General features: G+C 38.6%; 1 protein-coding gene and 1 long non-coding RNA gene across 2 annotated transcripts; both read left to right on the top strand.

Annotated features, from left to right (window-relative positions):
- Positions 1-4,107: 4,107 nt before the first annotated feature.
- LOC137043505 (uncharacterized) lies at positions 4,108-5,226 on the top strand. Its single transcript, XR_010898501.1, has 3 exons — positions 4,108-4,242; positions 4,501-4,613; positions 4,770-5,226. It is a non-coding gene; the product is annotated as an uncharacterized lncRNA (long non-coding RNA).
- Positions 5,227-9,534: 4,308 nt separating this feature from the next.
- c16h15orf39 (chromosome 16 C15orf39 homolog) lies at positions 9,535-21,192 on the top strand. Its single transcript, XM_067420471.1, has 4 exons — positions 9,535-9,955; positions 11,621-14,566; positions 16,492-16,528; positions 21,055-21,192. Exons 2-4 carry the CDS (start codon positions 11,659-11,661, stop codon positions 21,104-21,106), a joined length of 2,997 nt encoding a protein of 998 aa, XP_067276572.1. The 5' UTR covers positions 9,535-9,955; positions 11,621-11,658; the 3' UTR covers positions 21,107-21,192.
- Positions 21,193-22,320: the final 1,128 nt, after the last annotated feature.

The following is a 22,320-nucleotide window of genomic DNA, read 5'->3' as shown; positions in this document are numbered from 1 at the left end:
GACCTTTGTTCTCCCTCTCACTAATAATCTCTGATTTCTTGGAATGTTTGAATAAAATGCCAAATGATTATGCTTTCTTTATAGTGAACTCATGAAGCTTCACATATGCAAAAAAAAGTGCTTTCTGTACAATGGTGGACAATAAGAAAGAGCAAAATGCCAGAGTATAGGTGTGAGACAACTGACCTAAATCACATAACAGCTTTGTTTTCATCTTCACTCTTATGGTTTTATATAAAGAACACCTGTTGACATGAAAACTGGAAGTGCACGGTGTTGTTGGAAACTCTGTAGAGACCCTGTTCCTGAGGAAAGGTCACTCTAGGGAACATGCAGTCTTATGGAGGGCATTGACTTGTCGCGACTATAGTCGCAATCTCAACATGTAAACAACTAGACACAGTTGACAGATGTACTGTGTTTAGCAACAAAAATGTAAAATGAAAGCTCAAATTTTTGTTGATTGTCTGTTAACTGCCATGTTCCATTTCTCTTTACAGAAAAACATGTATACTTACAAAAGGACCTTTACTGTAGTGATGAAAGGATGTGTGAGTGTATCTGATTCATTCCCCATATCAGTTATTTTGCAACCGAATTAAACACATGATATATTCTGCCAATAAATGACCTAAATCTGACCTCATGGTCAAACATTAACTCCAGCAAGCTGACAGGGTTCAATAAACCACAGGCATCTCTGCTATCTGTGTTGTGTCAAACTTCAAAGAATCCTCTAGATTAACCCTTCATCACATACCAGTTTTTATTATAGTGGGAAACTAGAGCTGGTATTTCTTGAAGAGATAGTTCACCTAAAAAGTAATTGTTAGTTATCTAAAGTTAACATGAACTAACAATGAGCAACACTACTACAGCACTTATTCATCTCAGTTAGCGTCAGTGTGTACTAATACATTTTTGCGATCAAAAGTATCGTCTGTTTACATTAGTAATTTAACTTTAAACTAATATTAATAGCTTTATTTAACATAAACAAAGGTTTACAAGCTTTAAGAATATATTGCTCATTATAGTTACCTAATATTAACAAATGAAATGTATTGTAAAGTGTTACCAAGTTTTCTTTAATCCATACAATTAAAGTCAGTGGGGTCCAGTTTAGTTCATGGGAAGAATAAGATGCGCAAAATGGTATTCTTCACATTTTCATGTTTATTGAATGCACATGGAATGTACAGTGCCCAGTCAAAAAAAAAAAAAAAAAATTCGCTGTTTGGATTTAATTATAGGCTTAAGAATCAATAAATTGGATCACTATTGTAGTGATTGTTTTATTTATAGCATCTAATATGTTTGGCAACAGTTCTTCCAACCCTAATTGATGGATTGTGTTGCTTTTCATTTCTTAAACAACCATTTCTTAAACAATGGCCATATTCCAGGATGAAAATGTCAAGATTCATCAGCTCATATTGTGAAAGAATATTTAGGAGGGAGCATGAAGAATCATTTTCACATATGAATTGGCACCTCATCTGAGTCCAGCCCTTAAATTCATTGAAAGTCTTTGCAATGGGCTGGGATAGATTTTAGTGTGCTCGACTCGTTGCATTGTCAATACAAGATCTTGATCAAATATTGATGCACCTCCTGATAGAAATAAATGTAATTATTGCAGATGCGCATCCTGCAAAACAAGTGTCTCTCACAGATTCTCTATATATTGAGACATTTGTACCTCTCTTCATAAGAAGAAAGTGACCAATATAAAAGAAGTCAAATAAAGAATATATGTAAAGCGTGATTGTGGTTTTTTAATTATTTTTTAAGCCCTTCTTATTCTTACAATATCCTCCAAAATTGTGAAATTTGTATTTGCTTATTTCAGAAGTTTGTTTTTAAGTGCTCTAGTGAAATGATCATGTGTTGATAATGTGCCTTTTTTATGTGTGTGAGCTAAATTAATTAAAGCAACTTTGTCCTTCCAAGCAATGTTTACTTTTGCTTATCTGGGTCAAATGCTTTTAAGACATCATTCTATGATAACAGAGAGCAATTTTCATAAGGGTATTTATAATTTGAGGAATTACTGACCATTCGTATTTGCACTCAATCATTTTATTATACAGGATGATACAATATATTTGATACTAGCACGCATATTGACAGCAAAGCTCTTGACCTTTGCAAGGACAAGGAGGTAATGGAACATGCTGAGTGAAGGCTAGGAATTTCCCTTCCATGGAAATCACTGCAAATGTAAAAAAATATATATATATTTTTAATAAGTTCTGTACATTAATACATTTTTTAAATAACTGGTATCTTTATGAATAGTGGTGTGTATCGAGTATTTTCAGCAGGTTGGAAATGCACAAACATGTAAAACTCATGCTCCAAAAACCATCAAGAAACCATATCGGTACATTATAAACAAAAACAGTGAACACATTTTTCCAATCTTACTGTGTTCCGTAGAATAAAGAAAGTCACATCAGTTTGAAATGACATGATGAGGGTAAGTATTACATTTTAGTGTAACCCATTGAGAGTTGATTTGTTATATAAATAAGGCTACAAAATATATTTGAATATGTTCCGATATCTCAAAGAAAAATATTTAGGTAAAATATAATTGTGTATTTGAATAATAATATAAGTAGAAATATGAATAACATATATACGTCCTGCCACGGGGGAAAAAGTGGTCGAGGGCTCTCTTGCAGTAAGACACAGTGCTAAAAGAAAAGGTTTAAGTCAAGACAGTGACTGACTTGACAAGGAGATATGTCATCCTTTATACTTATTCAAATCAGATAAACAAGGCCATGTTCCTCTATAACTCAAACAATGTGACCTCATGCAGGAGCCAAATGCAAAATTAGATATAGCAATAGTGGTTTCGAAATGGGGTAAAAGTACAGTTTGTCATATGCCACTAGACCATTCGTGAAGGACAATTGTTGGACTTAGAAAGAGACACGTACCTATGCAAAACAGTATCTAAAAGAAGAGGTTCTTGGCTCTTTGCTCTACAGTGTATATGTTTCCTCTGTAGTCAAGGTGCTTAAAATTATAGCGTAACAACTCTTGCTCACGTCTACAGAAAGAACAGAAGTTCAACAATATACATCAAGAAAACAAAACCACAAAAACAGCCTAAATCCAGTCACCACAAGTAAAAGGCTAAAGGTAGGCTATAAACGAACTCCACCAAGGCCCCACAAATTCAATGTCACCATCACTAAGCTTCCTTATCTCTTTCAGTTTTTCTCAAAACATTTTCCCAGAAAGTTTGAGTTGGAAAGTTTATAAGAGCACAATTATAAGCACAACAAAACTGTAAAAGCAGACTGAGTTTACTTGTTCGGCGTGATGACGTTTAATCTCCTTGACAGCCGCTTGTTAGCAACTGCGTTTTTCAACACACGTATACCAGCTTCAACCAATCACGAGTGGGGTAATACTGATGTATTTTATTTTGGAAAATGAAACGTGAAAGTGCCTTGAGCTTGTATTCACCAGAGACCTTATTTCAGCCATTTAAACTAAATGAAAAACCTTTGACTTCGGGACGATGGAACCAGAAGTTCTAAAATGCTAACTTGCTTACAAGTGGCCTACAAAGTGATTGACATGTTTTTATGTACATCTCAGCATTGACCTTTAAGTAATCACCTTTATTAGCTTTATCATTTCATTCCAGATGACACAAATATAAGTGTGGCCTGCCTTTTCCCCTTTGTCCGTTTCTCTCTCTTTCTTTAAGTGAAACATATTCCTTCCCCATATATGTTTATAGGTTTGTCTGGTGAGAGGGTCTCATGGTCCCTAATCTTAACATTGAAGGGGGGACAGCAGGATGTTCTCCTGGTTGATATAATGATTATCAGATGTGTTATAATGCAAGTACCACCTGCAGCATGTCCCCATGCATGAGATGTATATGTGATGTAATCTTTCTCTCATTGGTTGAATCCATAATACGCCTCTTCTCTTTTTCCTATATTGCATCCTAAAAATAAAACTGGGAGAAGACCTTTTTACCTTTTCCTCAGATCTGAGTCATATGTTTGTTTGCATACCACATGGAGGGCAGGGAGATCACGGCACGTGAACGGGACACTTTGACTAACTCTGTCAGTAATGTCATACCTGCACCAACCTACAGCAAACCACAACAATCCTGTGATCCAATCAATACCCGATGGACACTATCAAGTCCAGCCCTACATTGTTTCTTGTCCGAGAAGCTGAATTCTTCTACCCACATTTTAGGTGAGGATGTCTACTTGATGGATACTTGGATAGCATGGATACTTGAAACCATATAGGGGAAGATTACATGATCAACACTTGGTACTGCTTTTCTTCAGTAAACATTGGTTTGTTTAATGCATGCACACGGCATACCCTTTTGCACAGGCACTTTTTCTTGAGTAAGAATGCTTATTCAATGTCATACTCTAATCAGTCTGGCTCTAGATGAATGTAAACCTTCCCTTTTTTCTCTGGGTGCAACTTCCCGCTCTTCAGTGTAAACACTGAATGGTATTATCATTCCCAAAGGCAATGTTTGGACTACCTATCAACGCTGTTATGAGTCCTAACAGGGGGTGATGGTAACTTTGTGGAGGAGAACATGCGCAGTAAGTCTTAGTAATAAGTTACAACTTCTCTAATTTATGGTGGCCGACACTTAAACCTTTTGGTTGTGTCGGTTTGAAGAACATTCTCTAAGGCATCTTTGTGTCACGGGAGAATCGTGACGCCTGATTTCCTGTTTCATTTTCGTATCTTTTTAGGTCAACGTGATCTATTGTCCTGAAATTGTGTTAGGGTTAGCATGATGACTGGAAACATCTGCGTCTCAGGACAGATAAAGGGAAGTATTTCATTCCTCTAGACAGACACATCAGATGCCAGTGCTCAGAGTAGTATACAGAATGTGTTATCAAAAATTGTTGCATCATTTCCTTTGTTCTGCAACTGATATATTCTTCTGTATTTTCCCTTCTGAATATTGACTTTTGCATCAGCATTAGTTTATTGAGCAAACACAAATCCAGTAGAGCAGATACATTATTAGGTAAATAATGTTAGTCCATTCTATACTAGAGTAAATAAACTGCAACTGTGAATGTAACGAGTGAATGTAACTAATGAGGCGTAGCACACTTTATCAAATAACAGCCTTAAAGGGTTAGTTCACCTAATAACAAAAACTACGACTTTATTCAGCATTGTCTTCTCTTCGTGTTTGTTTTCAGTTCACAAACCAAGATTCGAACGGTTATGAATCAGTGTATTGATTCATGATTCGGATCGTGGGTCAAACTGCTGAAATCACATGACTTTGGCGATCCGAATCATGAATCAATATGCTGATTCATAACCGTTCGAATCTTTGTTTGTGGATAACAAACTCGGAAGAGAATACAATGCTGAATAAGTTAATCGTTTTTGTTATTTTTAGACCAAAATGTATTTTCAATGCTGACACAGAAACAGCCCTGTTAAAAGTTTTGCCACTGGTGATTATGCTGCTCTCATTCTCCTGGATCTCACGGCTGCATTTGACACTGAAGACCATAACTTCCTGATTTCCCATTTGAAGCATTGTATAGGCGTTATAGGTATTGCGTTAGGGTGGTTTAAATCTTATCTGACCGAAAGAAGTTCTACGGTTCAACTTGTGGATTTTGTGTTATCGTCTGCATCTCTCTCGTGTGGAGTCCCTCAGGGTTCCATTCTTGGGTCTGTTCTATTTTCATAAACATATATTACCTAGGGTCTAGCTTAAGGAAATATGGCATCTTGTTTCATTGTTATGCAGATGTTGCAAAACTTCATCTGCCTTTAATACGGAAAGATGCAAACTCCTTAGCACCACTGTTGGACTGCCCTGAGGATGTGGATGGCCTTACATTTTCGAAGTTAAAAAAAAATTACAAAAGGGAAAACAGAAATCATGTTATTTGGACCTATAGCAATGCCTGTGAGCCACCTTTATCTGCATCTGGGAGCTTTAAAATCATATGTGAAGCCCAGTGTTAAAGGTCCCATTCTTCGCGTGTTTTCGAAGCTTTGATTATGTTTACAGTGTGCAATATAACATGAGTTCATGTTTCGCGTGTAAAAAAAACAGTATTTTTCACACAATTTAATTATCTGTAAAGCGCTGTGTCCTAAAAACGGCCTGATGATTTCCTTGTTCTATGAACACGTAACACGTAACGAGTTCTGATTGGGCCAAAGCTTGCCATGTTGTGATTGGACAGCAGCTTAGCACACTTTGCCCGGAACGGTCCCGCCTCTTACCATAACGGGGAGATGAAAGCTGAATGCGCGCTCTTCTCCCATAGACAGTAAAAGAAATGGACTGAGCGATCCCATTGACCTCAACGGCAAAATAATGAAGTCAACCTAGGGGCACTCACTTCCTGATGGCTGAGCGAACTGCGCAGGCTCAGACTAAGCTTGACGACGTAGATGTGACGTGAGCCTCCTGTCTGACAGCTGTAGGTCTTCTAGTAGTTGTGGAAAGTGAAAGCTGAATCACGTTGTTTAAATATTTTCTCCCGTTGCTTTTGGCTCACTATGGGCTTCTCCCCATTCTTCCCCCTTGACTTTATCAGACTTTATGTCTCCACGTCCCCCCGACTGTCTCATAGACAGTAAAAGATTGCCTGCGAGCGTCTCCTCAGGTCTATACGGTAATTTCTCAACTGTGCGACAGAGTCGTGTTGGTTATGACGCAATCGTTAGCCTATTTTTACAAAAACAGCTTCTGCGGGGCGATAGTGTAAGATACAAGGTAACGGAGCCTTTTATGCATTGTCGTGTTTCTTTAGAAATAAACAATGGACAAATGGAGTCTTTAAATGTCTCAGATGTAAAGTTATTCACTGTCAAAGTGACTCAAAAATGAATGGGAGTCAATGGGATGCTAACAGCAGGTGATGGCTTGGTTAGCAATGGCCGCCCCTAGGGGTGGAACGCTTTCCGAGCGCTAGATTACCCCCTTGTCTTCTCCACATGGGAGAGCAAGAAGACCACGCCCCCTATTTTGCGTGTACTTTTGGGCGGAGGGTTAGTCAACAAACGGTTCTAGTGACGTCATTCATGCAGGAAGTGCAGGGGTGTAGTCCAAACCGGCCGTTCGCTGTAGACTTCAAAAGGGAACTTCTGTTAAATAAAATATCTCGCTTGGCATTGAACTTTGAGCTTTATAATTTTACAGGTATTATTTATGCTCTAACAGCAACATTTCACACTAACTAAAGTTTGAAAGATGGAATTGCGAAGAACGGGACCTTTAAAAACCTGGCTGTTATAATGGACAGTGACTTTAAAACCGGATAAACAAATTAATGCAGTAATTAAATACAGATTTTTCTAGTTGAGACGGTTATCCAAAGTCAAGTCTTTTCTGTCATTTAATGATTTTAAAAGGGTCAGAAATACCTTTATCTCAACCTGCCTTAACGTTAATGGACTTTAGGTGTCAATCAGATTCAGAACTCCTCAAACGTTTGCAGATGGTACAGAAAGCTGCTCCTCTATTAACAGGGATGCGCAAGCGAGAACATATTACACTCATACTGGCCTCTCTTCACTGGCTTGTTTAAGAATCAATTTTAAGGTTCTAGTTTTAGTATTTAAGTCATTTGATGGACTAGCATCAAGCTATCTGTCAGATTTAATACAGCCGAATGCTCCATCAAGAGCACTTAGGTCTGCTGACCATTTACTCTTAATTTTCCCTCTAACAAGTCTGAAAAGCAGACTTGCTTTTGCAGACTGTGCTTTTGCAATCGCAGCCACATAACATTGGAATAATTTGCCTCTACATGTTAGGCAGGCCCCAACACTTATAAACGTATTTTACACGCTGCTCTTTAACTCAGTATGAGAGCTGTTTTAAGATTTGGTTATTGCTGTTGTGTTTAAATTGTTTTACACTGATTATGCTTGTACAGCACTTTGGTAAACATTTACCAAAAAGTGCTCTATAAATAAACTTTGAATTGATAACCACTAAGTTCTCAGCTTCACCGCCCGTTGAAGAACTGTGATGGTCAGAGGTGTTTGTCACTTTCTATGTTCATCCGTACAGACTGATCCTTTGACATTTTCTGTGAATGACTTAATGGCATGACGAAACTTGACAAAGAAGCCCAGTCTGTCTAAGCATGCCTACATTTCCATTTTCATTCCTTCTAAGAAAAGCCACTCAGTTAGCTGAGCCAAACAAAAACAGGGTTTTTCTGTTGAGTTTATCTTCCTCATGCCATCTTAAACTGACAGTTAGTGATATTTCCACGCAGAGATGCGTGAATAGACATGTCAAACATCACAAACCACATATAGGCCTGCAGGATATGCGTGTTCTTGCTCATGAGGCACATAACGTCCTATTTTTAATCAGTCTTCTGTTAACACGAATAAGGTGGCAAAACACAACAACTTTGAGGTAATCCGTTAAGAAAATTTAAGAAATTTAAGCAAGCAGAACTAGACTTAGGCTACATTTTTGTACTCGTTGCTCTTAACTTAAAAAATTTGAGTAAGCTAATTAAAATGTAATCTCAACTTAAATATTTTTAGTAATCTCGGCTAGCTTTAAAGGGTTAGTTCGCCAAAAAATGAAATTGATGTCATTAATGACTCACCCTAACGTCGTTCCTCACCCGTAAGACCTCCGTTCATCTTCAGAACACAGTTTAATATATTTTATATTTATATTTTATATCTATGCACACTTTCCTGTCCATGTCCAGAAAGGGAATAAAAACATCATCAAATAGTCCATATGTGACATCAGTTGGTGGATTAGAATCTCTTGAAGCATCGAAAATACATTTTGGTCCAAAAATAACAAAAATGCTGATTTTATTCAGCATCAGTCTTGTCTTCCGCGTTTGTTTTTTTAAACCTCAAATAAAGATTCAAACGGCCATGAATCAGTGATTCGGATCACCAATGTCACGTGATTTCAGCAGTTTGGCTTCAAAAGATTCTAATCAACCAACTGATGTCAAATATGAACTACTTTGATGATGTTTTTATTCCCTTTCTGGACATGGACAGATCCGGTGGATCCTTGTGGATTTTGTTCTTCTTTTCCTGAAACATTTGATCAAATAGTCTTTTACTGTGAAGTTATAAATGTTGGTTTGATACACCTAGCTGGTTGTCAGTAAAAAAAAAAAAAAAAAAAATTTGTTTTTAATTATTTATATCAATAATAGGCATAGGTCTACTTCTATGTGAGGTTAAAATATTTTAGAGCTTAAAAAGCCTCAAAAAAGTTAATAGAAAGTATGAAACTATGTTTTTCTTTGTCAAAACATCTATTATTTATCAAATAAATATTTGTAAACCGCTTTTTTCTTTTCATTTTTTTTGTTGTTGTTGTTGTTTGTTTATTCCTTCTCAATTTCAAACTCTGTGTTTTGTTCCAATGGAAGTGGATTACATTGTTGTTTTTTCCCTGTCTTATGTAAATCAATAAAAAAGAAAGGGGAAAAAATCAGTTTCAGTGCTGCTGTCATTAAAACTAACGAATACCAGACATTCTGCAGTGTGTTGCAGTTAAACTTAGTTTGCACTCAATTGGTTTGGCTGATCATTTACTAAATAAAAAATGGGCAGTAACGGGTTAAGACGTTGCTGTTTTAAGGTGAAATGTTCCATGTTCTTGTAACCATCTAGCCTACCACCACTCGCGCATGATTTAACGGCTGCCTGTGCTTTGAAGTCCCGCCCTCTTTTTTATTGTCGTCGTTCGATTGGCTATACGTGCTGCCACCGACATACTTCGACTGCTTGTGCCAAATAACCTCTCGGAAAATAAGCAGCGACGTTAAAGCATGCGTCTGCTCTCCTGTACAATACTTCATCTGCTCCCAAAACGTTTGGGTTATATTTTGGGGTGTATCGGTTGTCATGGATTTGTTGCAGACGGATAGGAATTTCAGTGCACGAGGTAAGTCTCGCTGTATAAACAAAAGTTGTTTTAGGGGTTATCACAACGTAAACTTGTTGGCGAAGTGTTACGAACATGATCAATATACAGATTAATGTTGATAACTGTGTTTGACACGGGTTTAAAGTTTGTCATTGGACTATGAGACCGCTTTTCAGCTTATTGTGTTGATGACACCAACACTATCAAAATTATCCGACGTAAAAACGGTAACGTTACAGTATGTTAAAAACATAGTATTTACAGTTTCTTTTAAGGAACGTTGAATTACAAATAATCGTCCATATATGGAAGGTTCGGGAGGTTTTGTAGCCTTCGTTTGACCAGTTTATAGAAGTGTCTAATACAACTATTTAGATCATGTAAATGTTGACGGAAGTTTACCAAAACACCCAAACGTGCCCCAAATGGTGTCTCTCTAAATGTGGATTTGCATGAATGAATTTGCATGTTCGCCTCGCGCCCACAATAGAGTATTGTCCTCAATTTGTCAGGGTGCAATACGGTTGTGTACGTTACACAGTATAATTTTGAATGCATACTTCCATATTAACATTTTGTAACTGTTTCGAAGTTGCAGTTCTTCACATAGGTTACACATCTGTTATGTACATGCAGCATATTTGGACATTATGGCCGCGTTCAAAATTCTGCACGCGCTTATGATGCTCACAAGTGCTGACTACGAAGGCAACTCACTAGGTTTTTACACACAGCCACAGCATGCTGAAAGATGTTGGGGTTTATTTCATCACTTTAAAACCTCTGGGTGGCCTCACCTTGGGACTCACTGTCTCCACCACTGATAAACCACTTAAATCCCCCTTCACTGCCACTGTCAAGCCTAGTGTTACCCTCCTGTGAGCATCATTATGCTCTCTTTGCTCATTAGGGAACATCACTGAAAGGAATGAGTGCACCTCCCCTCTATGTGAACACACTTCAAATGGTAGCTATTTGAGTTGTAAAAATATTATAAAAGATTCATTCAAACTTTTTACATTATAAAAATACAAAGGTATATAAAGAAAATATTAATGTATATGAAATCTGTATGAGTATGAAATGTCAAAATGCATAATTCAATTTTCTTTTAAATCATTCATTAGGTACACAACCAAATTATTAATAGTAAAAGTTAAGTAAGAAAAAGTAAGTAAAAATGATTTAAATATGTGTACTGTGTATACATGCATATTTAAATCTTAAATTGTTATTTCCTCTGTCCTAACTGAACTCAAAATGCATGTGACAGTTGGAACATTTGTGCATATTCGCACATAATTAACTTTGATATATTTTCCAAAACTGCAAGATAGTCTTGCATGCAAAGGAAGTAAGGTGCACCCCCTGTGGTGAAGCATAAAAGTGCCTGCTTTTTTTTCTTGTTGTGGTTACCGCTCAAACATTTCTTCCTAATGTTTGGAGGAACCTGTCATGTGACATTTGCCAAAATAGAATTAAGAACTGTACAGCCAGGCAACTATGTTTTTATCAAACCACAGAAAGGAAGTTATTGCTAAATAACTAAATAAGCCAGAGGTGATGCTGCGTGACTGTTTGTATAAATATCTCACTCATGTCAGGGTACTTATTCCAATGATTGTACAACATTGATAATGCTAATTTAACATATTAACTCAAAATGTATTTTTTCTTGTATAGATATGATTTAGCTGGGTGCCAGGATCTGAGAATCTAAGATGAGCAGTAAGCAGGGACGAAGCTGCATCAACCCTCTTGTTCAAAGCAATATGGAAGGTGCTGTGGGCACCATAGCCCCCGTGGGGCCCCCTAAAGCTGACAACCTACCACACTATTCCCATCACAAAGCTCTACCAATCAGCAGGGCTTACTTCCCTTACCCTCTCAGTGGACAAGACACTCTTGACTTTCCTTCTCCATGGGGCAATTCAAAAACCTGTGTGAGAAATGGGCAGAGCCCAGGGATTAATTCATCTGCCACCGAGGGGTCAGTTACGATTCCAGCTGTTTACAGGCCTGATAAAGTGTCTTTCCCTGTGGATGCTGGTGGTGGCCGGTGTGCTCTACCGCAAGAGTTGGCAGCAAAGCAAAGATTGGCCTATTATGCCAGCAGTCCCAGACAGCACAGTCCCAGACCAGCTGGGGTCATCTCACCAGTGGCAGTTCCTAAGGGTCACATTGGAGGGTCAGATGCAGAAAGCTGTGTTGGGCTGGCTATTCCAAAACCGGTATACGGTCATAGCCCCTGCTGCACTGAGCGCGGATGCACCGCAGGGCATAACTACAGCATGGAACATGGGCCTCATAGGATGTCCCCTCACATATATGATGACGAGTGGGCTGCTCATTTCAGCCGTCTTGCATACCTACATAAAAAGGGCCAGGAAGCATTGGCGCAACAGAGGGTTTTGCAGTTAGAGCATGGTGTGGAGGCTATAAAGGATGGGAAGACAGAGGGCTACCATGGTATCAGACCAAACGGACCCGGGAGATCTCTTCCTTTAATTGAGCCGAGCTATACGTACAACACTGCACGTCCATTTATTGGTGCCACACCAGAGTACTGCCAGCGTGCCTCAATTCGTGCACCGATGCACACAGGTCTTCACTATACTTATGACCCAAGGACTATGGCACACCGTGGAGTTTCTTCGAAAGTATATCAGAATCATCCTCACATGTCTAAATACACGCAGATGCCTCCATGTCCCAATGTCTATTACCCTCAGAGTCACCCTGAGGCTTACAGAACTGATCCCAATGTTATTACAGATGAGCATGGTCAACATCATCATATGAATCAGTTTCATTCCCCTCGAGCTGACTTGATGTCGCCGTCCTGCTCTGTTGCCCCCCCACACCGTCCTCTGATCTCTAAATATCAAACTTATCATCCTTATGGAGTACATTTAAATAATAACCAAGCACCCATGCATGCACAGACACATCCCCCTTTCCCAGTGCATCAATCAGAGCGACCACTTGATTTTTCAATACGAAGGGTGCAGACACCTGACTCCCCTCGGGAGCTTTGTAGACAGTCTGGAACTTCTGGGGCTTTCCATCCTTCTCCAGCCCACTACAGACGTCACAGTAACACCACTACCATTGAACACTCAGAGAAGTCTGAAACTGGGATTCTTGTTGGCGGCTCCAAAGAATTTCCCATTAAGTCCTCTGAAGAGGTATTTAAGAACAGGCATCATGTTACAGGTCCACCTGACAAAGATGTATTAGATAAAAGACCCAGAAAGGAATTTGAAACCGACAATTCCAGTAAAAAGCAAAAGATTGACTTAACCCATGAGTTGTCAGATGATGAGCTTCAGTCACCGTCCTCCCCACCAATGCCAGTTATTAATAAAGTTTTTAGCTTGGCTCCTTATAAAGTCTATTTTGAAGCTACAGGCATGTTGTCTTCAGTAGGAGATTCAAAAAGTCCAAAGCCACAGCCTGAGGCGACGCGGCTTAAACAAGAGCCGGAAATTGAAAACTGTGAACCAGAACCAAATTCAGGTGAACGTGACCTCAGGTTAAAACAAGAAACCCTCTTGTCACCAGCTAACAGTGAAGGTCCAGTTGAAATGCCACATACTGTAAAGATAAAAAAAGAAAAATTGGATCCATATGACGTAGCTTATCAGTCGGAAATGAAAGTGAGCATTACTGAGGAGATGAATCATCGGGCTCATGATTCTGTGGTCAAAGAAGAGCAAAGGGAGTCAGACAGAAGTATGCCTGGCTCTCTTCCTTGTCAAGTTGTAGTAAAAAATGACTTTGAAGAAGAAAGCAATCCACCCTTAGTAGAAAAGTCTGAATCTTCTGCCACATCCAAGTTTAAGAATGCTGTGAAAGATGACACATCCCATTTCATTTCAGATGAGTCCATTTCATTTCCTACATTGTCCACAACACCTCCAGAGCCGCCTCCAGTGACTAAATTCTCTCTCACTAAAATCCCACCTCATTGCCTTAAATTGTCAAATTTTAAGATAATCATCCCTCCAGTCCTAAAAGCTCCAACAACACCACCTGTTGAGGTTCCACAGGCTCCGGTGGAGGACAAGCCAATTATGAGCAGCAGCAAACATGCCCGTCATCAGTTTATGGAGCTTCACCAGTCCCTCTGTAGACTCATATACTGCTGTGTTACTCAAAGCCCTTGTGAGGAGCTCAGGGACTGGATATGCAAACTGGACCTTCGAGAGTCGGGCAAAGCTCAGAAAGTGTCTTGTCTCTTAGGGTTGAAAATTAGGGAATTATGGCTGAAAGGAGAGGAAATGGAGCTGTCTCTTCAAAAGGTGGTCTGCCAGCTTCAAAAATACGTCGAAAGCCACGAATGTCCCTTTCCTCATGTCATGAGGGCTGGAGCGGTGTTCATTCCCATGTTGGTGGTCAAAGAGGTGCTGTTTCCTCAGGTTCAAGGCACATTCATAGACCAGGTCCTGCAAGAGCATCGTGTGGAGCTCAGGCCCACCACCCTCTCAGAGGAGAGGCAGCTGACTCAACTCCACAGAAAGGCTTTCTCATCGAAACTCCGGAGACTTCTGTCCCTTAAACATCTGCCAGATATATACCCTGATGTCCTCAACCTTCTCTACCATGCCAATGTCTGCAAGTTCCTTGGTGAGTGCTGGATGGTTGACCACTATTAATAGCATAATACCTCGTAATAAGTGTTGAACTGCAGTGGGAATATGTAGCAATGCACAAAATGTTGGTACTACTATGTCAGTAATTAACAGCCGCTATTAAAGTTTTTTTTCGTTTGTTTTTTCATATCAGTTGATATTGGAAATTTAATTTGCAATTTTTTTTCTATTTTTACATTTGTTATATATTTGTCGTCAAGTAACGCTCTCCTAAAGTTAATTATACAAATATATACAAATATAAATGTACATTTTAAATATAATAAAATGATAAAATTTGATAAAATATCAAAATTATCATAAATGTTTCATACAGCGCATTATACTGTTGTGGTGCTAAATATTTCTGTAGCATTTAAAATGATTGATTATAGCTTTATTATAATATATAGTGCCTTGTGAAAGTAGTTTATTTTTATTAATTTATGTGATGTTTTATTAACAAATTTTGGGAGGAGCATGTTTAGATAATTAAACATGAGTGGAGCACATTAAGTTAATCAGTTTAATCAATGGTAAGAGGTGTATATATAGCAGATTACCTCCTTTTTGTTGAGTTTTTAAGCATCCCTCCACCACCCCATCTCCTCGCTTTGATTTAATAAACTCTTATTAGACGTCAACACAATCCATAATTCAATGCAGTCTAGTTCTAGACTATCTCTATCACTCTGGTTTTGGGCCAAAATTTCAAGCCCGGAGCCCTTCACCAGACAGCATGAAAAATAATTTTTACTCTTTTTTTAAGTTGATGTAAGTGTGAACTTGTGAATATTTTTACATTTAATGTTGCTGCCTTATGTTTTTTTTTCACATCAATCTACATGCACCATATTTAGACAGCCAAAAAAATTATTTGTAATTTGCTAAATCATAAGTATCCGTATCCTTTACTGGACCACTTGAAATTTAGCCCAGGAGCATTCTAATTTCACTTTTAGATGTTACTACACTTCAAGTGGACTTAACCTGTGGCAAATTCAAATTGAATTGGTATGATTTGAAAAGGCAAACAACTCTCAATAAAAGCTGAAAATGCATATCAGAGCAAAAACCAAGCCATGAGGTCAAAAGAGCTGCATGTAGAGCTCAGAGACAGGATTGTGTTGAGACAGATCTGGGTAAGACTACAAAACAATCTGCTGCATTGAAGCTTTACCGAAGCAAAGCTGTAAACAACCCTGGCTGTGTTTGTCTAGAGCATTGTGAGCTAAGTTTATTATAGAGACCAATTGTTCTTTGAGCACTTTGAGATTCTTCAGAATGAAAAGTGCGTTATAAATAAAATCTATTATTATTCTTAAGGATACAAAATACTTATGCAATGTACTTCTTTCAGTTATTCCTTTTTAATAAATTTGATGAATTGTCAAATCTTTTATATATTTTTTTGCTTTTTTAAAAAGGTGTATAAAGTGTAGATTGATGTTAAAAAAAGGTTTAAAGTAGTTTAACATAAGGCAGCCACATAAAATGTGAAAAAATTAAGGGATACAAATGCAAGGTTCTCTGGTGTGGCACTTTTGCAAGGCACTATGTATATAATATATAATTTATTATTATATAATTTTTGTATTTTAATATCAACCATGAAACATTGTAGTGGTCAGAAGTTTAATATTGATGTAACCCTAATAAAACTTGGCATTCTTAATAAAATTTTATTCTGTAAATCATTGTTAATTTTTGGATATGGCGCCATGGTGATGATAGTGCTGTTATCTTCATTGCCTAAAACATACTGCAATCTTATTTTTTAAATGACTTTTTATATTAAGATCATCCTTACATGGCGCATACCTGTGGTGACCTCTATTTTATTGTTCATGCTTTATGATTTATTTTTAATTGTACGTTTTGTTCATACTTTTTTGATTTGATACACATTTGTTCTTGCAGATTCCACTGCTACAGATGGTGTCCAAAAAATGGCCAGGTACCTTCTTATTACTTTGCCCCCCAAAACTTCCTCTCCAGTCACAAACAGATCTTGTTGACAGTTGTAGAGCACACTTTGTAAATCTTTGAACTGCTCATGTTTTTTACTGGTGCAGTTTTGTTGCAGGTGTTTTCTTATCAGATATAGTCTGGAACGGAACAGAGATACAGGATATCTTTCAGTTTCAGATGCATGCACTTCAGGGAAGGAAGTTGGTAGGCTTTTTGAGGAATGCTATGGCGGGTGGGGGATGGAAGGGCGTTTGCCATGTGCACTGGTGTAACATTTCTCACCTGCACTGCCATTACAGACCATTAGGGGTTGACAGCTGTCTGTTATTAGTTACAGCATTCAGATGTTATCTTATAAAGGACAGGATAGCAATCAGATGGTATCTTTATTTCTCTTTAGTTACTGCAGTGTCCTGTTGATTGGTGGATGATTTCCAGGGGGTGTGAGCACAAGCCTTCCACATTGTGGAGGATTTATAGTTTTAACTTCTTTCTTTTTTTGTCACACTAACATACAACCAAGGGAATATTCCAAAAAGCAAGGTTAACTTACCATCACATATACCCCGAACTCCTGGTTGATTAACTCTAACCTTGCATACTCAAGGTATGCTGCTTCCAAAAACGCATCCAGGTGTAAGTTCAGACAACCCAGAGTATGTTCCTGGTAAACACTCAAGACATTCACAACAGAGCGGTGAATTAATGGTTCATCATGGAAACAGACGCTAAGAAAGCTGTCGCCATTCTACTTCCTCTTTTTCTTTTGTTTTAATGGCGATTTACATAACCTACTTAGTGCACATCGCCACCTATTTGGTTGTACAATCATTATGTTTAGTACTCTTTTAGTTTAATAGGTAATCATTATTTACTGAGAATATGGATTATATTGTTTGTTTGATGCTAATTAATTGAATGCAGTTCCATGTGTGAAATGACAACTAAATAAATAATAAATATATTTCAATCAAACTGTTATTTACATATGAATTTAATGATCATTACCTTGTTATAATAGTGCTTTATAATTAATATATAGCACGCGTCTGAATACCTCTTAAAGCTACACTGTGTAACTTTTTTAGTTTATTCTTAGCTAAAAACACTTAGCTACAAAAATGTGCTCATTTATGTATATTTACTTCTTTCAAGTAATAAAGTATTCTCGTCAGTTTATAATATGCCATTGAAAATATGGGTGAGGGGTTCGAATGCTGGTCGCTATGTTGCCCCTTCATCTTGAAATAAATTAGCCAAAGAGGGACATACCCGTAAATTCAAGCTTTGCCTTTTGCATTTTAACACTTGATGGCACCGTGTCGAATGTGAAGAGGGGTATTGCCATGTTAATCTTGGGCTAAATTGGCCACCGTAGGAGTTCAAACAAAATCAAAATTGAGAGGAACAGAAACTATTATTCGCTGGATGGTCATATACCTTTTCACCTCTAGATGGGGGAAAATATCACACAATCTAGCTTTAAGCAAACTAACCCTGGAACATGAGCTGCTTCGGAGCTGGTTATATTCAGAGAGTGAATTTCTATGGCTACTTGTATACCCTGAAAGTTACCACCGTTTTTGGTACCAAAAGTTGAGGATCCCCTTACTTACCCTTAAACATACCCTGATATGTCACATACCCTGCTTTCTGGAATACCCCTCTGATATCATTCCCTTTTCTTTTTTTTGTAGAGCTAGCAACAAAGTGCCATTTTGATGAAGAGACATTTTTTTATTTCTAAGTTATTTATATGTTTATTTTAGGTTCCCCCTTTTTCTGCAGTGTTCTGTCACTTTTAGCCTTTTTTTAATCATTGCTCTGTCAAAATTGCACCTATTGTGTTTAATTAAATGGCTTCTTGTTCTTATTGGCACACTTCCACAAGGCTGGAAAGGGCTACGGGGAAATTGCCAAACAGTTTGGTGAAAAAAAGATCCATTGTTGGAGCAATCATTAGAAAATTGAAGAAGCTAAACTTGACTCTGTCTCTTTATGTGCTTAAACCAGCACATGTCCAGGCCCGTCTCAAGTTTGCCAATGACAATTTGGATGATCCAGAGGAGTCATGGGAGAAAGTCATGTGGTCAGATATGACCAAAATAAAAATTTTTGATCATAATTCCACTAAACGTGTTTGGAGGAAGAAGAATGATGAGTACCATCCCAAGAACACCATCCCTACTGTGAAGTGTGGGGGTGGTAGCATCATGCTTTGGGGGTGTTTTTCTGCACATGGGACAGGGTGACTGCACCGTATTAAGGAGAGGATGACCGGGGCCATGTATTGCGAGATTTTGGAAAACAACCTCCTTCCCTCAGTTAGAGCATTGAAGATGGGTCGAGGCTGGGTCTTCCAACATGAGAATGACCCGAAGCACACACCCAGGATAACCAAGGAGTGGCTCTGTAAGAAGCATGTCAAGGTTCTGGCGTGGCCTAGCCAGTCTCCAGACCTAAATCCAATAGAGAATCTTTGGAGGGAGCTCAAACTCTGTGTTTCTCAGCGACAGGCCAGAAACCTGACTGATCTAGAGAAGATCTATTTGGAGGAGTGGGCCAAAATCCCTCCTGCAGTCTGTGCAAACCTGGTGAAAAACTACAGGAAACGTTTGACCTCTGTAATTGCAAACAAAGGCTACTGCAAAAAATATTTACATTGATTTTCTCAGGTGTTCAAATACTTATTTGCAGCTGTATCGTACAAATAAATTGTTAAAAAAATCCTACATTTAGATTTCTGGATTTTGTTTTTAGATTGTCTCACAGTGGACATGCACCTACAACGACAATTTCATACCCCTCCATGATTTCTAAGAGGGAGAACTTGCAAAATAGCAGGGTGTTCAAATACTTATTTTCCTCACTGTATCTCAGGTGTGTTCACACTGGAGCACCACAGAATGGATCAAAACAGAGTTTTGAGGCGCTTTTTAATTTTTTTATTTTTTACCCAGATTATATATATATTTTTAAATTCCGGTGCAAGGTTTTGTGGCTAATTAAACTTGATCACCGAATAAGAGACAAACCTCTCCTTTTACAAAATAATAAATCATTTATAAAGACGAGTCAACAGTCATACAGTAATTCCAAGAGTGTCCGCAGAGTGTGTTCCTGCAACCAAAACATTTTCTCTCTCTAACCTTCTAACCTCTGCTCTTCGGTTATTTTCCACACATGGTAAAAACATCTCCATATTTCATACTCTTTTACACCTGGACCTTCAGATACAGGTGCATGGTGACCTCTCATGAGGTCATGGGTAAACACCTCTAGGTCTCCCAGTTTACCCCGATTCTCTTTGGCCACATCTGCATCACTTTTCCTGAGGCCCCACCATATCTGACTTTTTTCCTCTCCTAACTTCAAAGCAGTTCCTAGCATATGCTTGCATGCATTCAAATAGGCTCTGTCAAGTTGCATAGACTTTTTTTATTTAGAGAACTAATATATATGTTATCTGCACCTTATGTTTGAGTTTTTGTTTATTTTTCCAATTTTTATCTTTACTAAGATTAATAAATTTACATTTATCATGCAATCTTTGAAAATGCTTATGTTTGGATATTTTTATTACAACTCTTTTATTGTTTACTCCGCTTTGTCATTCTAAATCTGTATTACTTTTATTATATGGAACATAAAAATATATTTGAAAGAATATTGGAACATTCACACATAATTTTTTTATTTACTGAATTTATATTCACATACACTATATTGCCAACATTTTGGGATGCCTGCTTTTGCATGCAAATGAACTTTAATGACATCCCATTAATCCGTAGGGTTTGATATGAATTTGGTCCACCCTTTGCAGCTATAACAGCTTCAACTCTTCTGGGAAGGCTTTCCACAAGGTTTAGGGGTGTTTTTATGGGGATTTTTGACCATTCCTCTAAAAGTGTATATGTGAGGTCAGGCACTGATGTTGGACAAGAAGGCCTGGCCTGTAGTCTCAGCTCAAATTCATCCCAAAGGTGTTCCATCGGTTAAAGTCAGGACTCTGTGCAGGCCAGTTAAGTTTCTCTCTACACCAAACTCTCATCCATGTCTTTATGGAGGTCTGTAGCTATTGACTGCACAAAAATTGTAACTTCTGCGCACTGTGCGCCTCAGCATGCACTGACCCTGCTCTGTGATTTTATGTGGCCCACCACTTCGTGGCTGAGTTGCTGCTGGTCCCAATTGCTTCCAGTTTATAATACCAGTTGAATATTTAGTAGGAAATTTCACGAATTGACTTATTGAACAGGTGGCAACCTATTGCTGTGGGGGGGTGGGGTGGGAGTTGTGTTCTACAGAAGATGGAAAGACATACTATTTTCGAATGACGTGGCTAAGTAGAGGAAAATTTTAATTTTTTTTTGGGGGGGGGGGGTGAACTGTCCCTTTTTTAGTTCAACATATGAGCCAGTATTAACCCATGCTAAGCCTGGTTATTCACATATAATAATATAAAATTATACTGCTGATACTAAATTCCTGTTTGTTTTCTTTCTACAGGAGTAGAAACCAGCTTAACCTTCAAGAGCGAGAGCACGGACAGCTCCGATGAATCGTCCGGCTGTGTGAACGGCACTGAAGGATTTTACCAAGAGTCCTCCAGACCATTTACACTGGAAACCACATGTGTGGATAAATATTGCCTGAAGACACAGAAAAAGAAAGGGAGAGTAAAGAATTCCTCCAAGAGGACGTTTTTAGATGAGATCAGTTCATCACAAGAGGATGAGTTTACTGAGGAACCAGTGAGGTGGAGCGTCGTCAGTTCCTTAGAGAGAGATGAATGGGAAGTGTCTCTTGTGACTTGCAATGACAGACCACATGTGGAAGTAAAGGTTGAAGATGAAACCCAGGAAGATCCTGAGAACTCCACCTGGGCACGACCTTTAACCTCTGATGAGCTCTCCTCCGATAGCACTGATGAAGAGACCAAAAGCACATCATCAATGTCCTTTCAGAGCCGCAGATCCAGCTCAGCAGGATCTGCTCAAGGCTGTTCCAAAGGGCCCTCCAGCATGGTCCTCAAGCTGAGGAAGGTCTTCTACAATGAACGTCAGAGGGGCAAAGTCCCCCACTACCAGAAGGTCACAGATTCTTCTGAGGCTCCAAAAGGGTTCAGACACACAGACAGGGACCATTACAAGAAAAAGAAACACAAATCATCCCAGCAGCACAAAAGGCATCACACAGACAGGGAGTTTTCTTTCAGTTCATACTCTCAAAGCCATCCCTACCTCTCCAAAAAACATGGTTCCAAGCACCGGCGCAGATGGGTCCTGCGCTCCGCTGTGCAGTCTGCCCGCCTGGCCATGGGGAACAAATATCCTGAACTGGTGGGGAAAAGGATATGGCACTTGTATGAGGAAAATGACAAAACAGAAGTGTGGTACAGGGGACTGGTGCTGCGCATCCATGAGCCACATAGCAACCCACTGAAAACTGTGTTTGAGGTCAAATATGATAGTGAGCCTGAGTGGCAGTACTATCTTGAGCTGCTCTTAGACTATAAAAAAGGATGGTTGAAAGTTGAGGACTGAGTCTTGACGGTATTATTGTTTTAATTTCAAACTTGAGAACTGAATTGATTCAAAACTGTGAATATAAGTTAAATTTCATGACCGATGAAGCAGTCAATGATTATTGACTTAAGTTGTGAATGAATTTTGCGTGGTCAGTCATGTGGTATGTAAGCAGTGTGTGTGTGTTCAGTTTCAACTCTTCTTTTGTGTTTCTGGTGTCAGTAATGTTTCAGTACTTGCAGTGAAG

Source organism: Pseudorasbora parva, chromosome 16, assembly GCF_024679245.1.
Source record: "Pseudorasbora parva isolate DD20220531a chromosome 16, ASM2467924v1, whole genome shotgun sequence".
NCBI lineage: Eukaryota > Metazoa > Chordata > Actinopteri > Cypriniformes > Gobionidae > Pseudorasbora > Pseudorasbora parva.
Note: the sequence above shows the minus strand (reverse complement) of the source record. Positions and strands in the feature narration are given on the sequence as shown.